Here is a 1,860-nt window from a genome sequence, read left to right as displayed (position 1 = left end):
TCAAGAGTTCATAATATTAGGTAAACGCATAAGAAGCTAGGACCCATGCAGAATGCCATTATTATTAGTTACCAGGCAGTCAGCACAGCTTGTTTACCTCGGATGTAAAATCAACAATATTGCAGTGAATTAGGACCATTGAATCTAGTTAGTTTGAATAATAGAAAGTAGCTTTGATGACAGAAATAATTAGTTAATTAGCTTTGATTGTAAAATTATTAAAGTGAAAGGGTTGCTGTTATATGGGTGCTGGTGGTTGCATATTGTAGTAGAAACTTTAATACAGCAGTCACTTTGCACCAGTTGAAAGTGAAAATCCTCTCACAAAAATCCCATGTGGCTACCACCTGCAATTTATTGATCACGACCACATAGCTGTCCTAATCATGAGCATATTATACACCGTATATCAAAATGTGACACACTAAGCAATGATGCATGTATACAAGAAAGCCTAACATTTCAGTTCATATAGCCAGGTTGGATCATTCAGTTGAAGTTAACCTTTCAAGTTATCACACAGAGGATAATCATAACATCGGAAATTCTCAGCTGTTATACAACCACCTGTGCACTAAAGTTGTAACACATAGAATGTGATACTATATGTGATTGTCAATTCTTACCTTGTTGTTTTGGCGGTTAGTCTTTCGCACACATGAAGCCCATTTTCTAAGACATCTAGTAAATTTCCTACCTGTACAAGCTCTACTGTCACAACTTGATGGTGTTTCAAGAGAACTCATTGAGTAATAACAAGCATTACATTGTGTGGTCTGACATTGATCAGGCCAAGCTGGTACGGTCTGTGGTGGAGGCCTGCAATCAAAACTGATGATGAAATATTGCGATACATTCAAACTTCAACCATTACCTACTACATGGCTTTCTTCTATTACTCCTAACACTACAGTATTCATGTGAACATGTTGGTGGACATTCTATTGATATACAGATAATTACACAATAACACATGCATAAATGACATTGTTTGTCTTACGGCATTGGTCCTTAGTAACACATTTATTCTGTTCTTCATCAAGCACAGTTCCTTGAGGGCACTGACAGCCTATTACACACTGAAGTGTACAAATCCTTGGATCAGGGTTACTGCAGGTTGGGGGACATGCTGTGCCACAAGAGGTGAACTTCTGACCTTCGATATCACATGTTGAGTTTTTGGGTGTCTTACTGCAATGGTGTTTAGTGACACATCTATTCTGTTCTTCATCGAGCACAGTTCCTCGAGGACACTGACAGCCAGGTACACACTGTTTTGTGCATATTGGATTGGGATTACTGCAGGTTGGAGGGCATGCTGTGCCACAAGAGGTGAACTCCTGATTGTCAATATCACATGTTGCATTGGTGGGTGCCTTACTGCATTGATCTTTACTGACACACGTATTGTTTTCTTCATCAAGCACCATTCCTCGAGGACAATGACAGCCTTTTACACACTGAAGCGTACATATCCTTGGACCAGGATTACTGCAGGTTGGGGGACAAGCTGCAGGGGCGGATCCAGGGGGGGGGGGGAGGGGGGCTTTGGGGGTTGAAACCCCCCCTTCATATTTAGGCTTTACTTCATCAATATGCTGGGTATTATAATGAAATTTTGTCTTAGCATAATTATATGATCACTAATAATACAAATACTCATAAAACCACCTTATATAAACATCTTTCCAAGGTATCATCAGTGGATTTATGCTAAAGTTTATGCAACAAGGACCCGGATCAGCATTGGAGGTGTACAAGATCGAGATACTCTAATAGAGCAGTCAGCTAACTACTCTAATAGAACATTCACTGGAAACATGTAGTTGGTTCTGTTATGGAATTTTTCAAATCTGCCTG

At 39.7% G+C, this 1,860-nt stretch overlaps 1 protein-coding gene across 1 annotated transcript; it reads right to left on the bottom strand.

Annotated features, from left to right (window-relative positions):
* Positions 1-386: 386 nt before the first annotated feature.
* On the bottom strand, positions 387-1,507 carry LOC136265213 (mucin-6-like). Its single transcript, XM_066060069.1, has 4 exons — positions 1,001-1,507; positions 875-941; positions 627-819; positions 387-574 (listed from the first exon to the last, which is right to left on the bottom strand). Exons 1-4 carry the CDS (start codon positions 1,428-1,430, stop codon positions 500-502), a joined length of 765 nt encoding a protein of 254 aa, XP_065916141.1. The 5' UTR covers positions 1,431-1,507; the 3' UTR covers positions 387-499.
* Between the last annotated feature and the right edge of the window lie 353 nt (positions 1,508-1,860).

Source organism: Dysidea avara, chromosome 8, assembly GCF_963678975.1.
Source record: "Dysidea avara chromosome 8, odDysAvar1.4, whole genome shotgun sequence".
In the NCBI taxonomy this organism is placed as follows: Eukaryota; Metazoa; Porifera; class Demospongiae; order Dictyoceratida; family Dysideidae; genus Dysidea; species Dysidea avara.
Note: the sequence above shows the minus strand (reverse complement) of the source record. Positions and strands in the feature narration are given on the sequence as shown.

Coding starts and splice junctions, on each gene's coding strand:
- LOC136265213 (XM_066060069.1), bottom strand. CDS start 1,430: ATGGTGCTTGATGAAGAAAACAATACGTGTGTCAGTAAAGATCAATGC. Junction 820..874: donor AGAAGAAAGCCATGTAGTAG/GTAATGGTTGAA, acceptor TTTTGATTGCAG/GCCTCCACCACAGACCGTAC. Junction 575..626: donor CTAACCGCCAAAACAACAAG/GTAAGAATTGAC, acceptor TTACAACTTTAG/TGCACAGGTGGTTGTATAAC.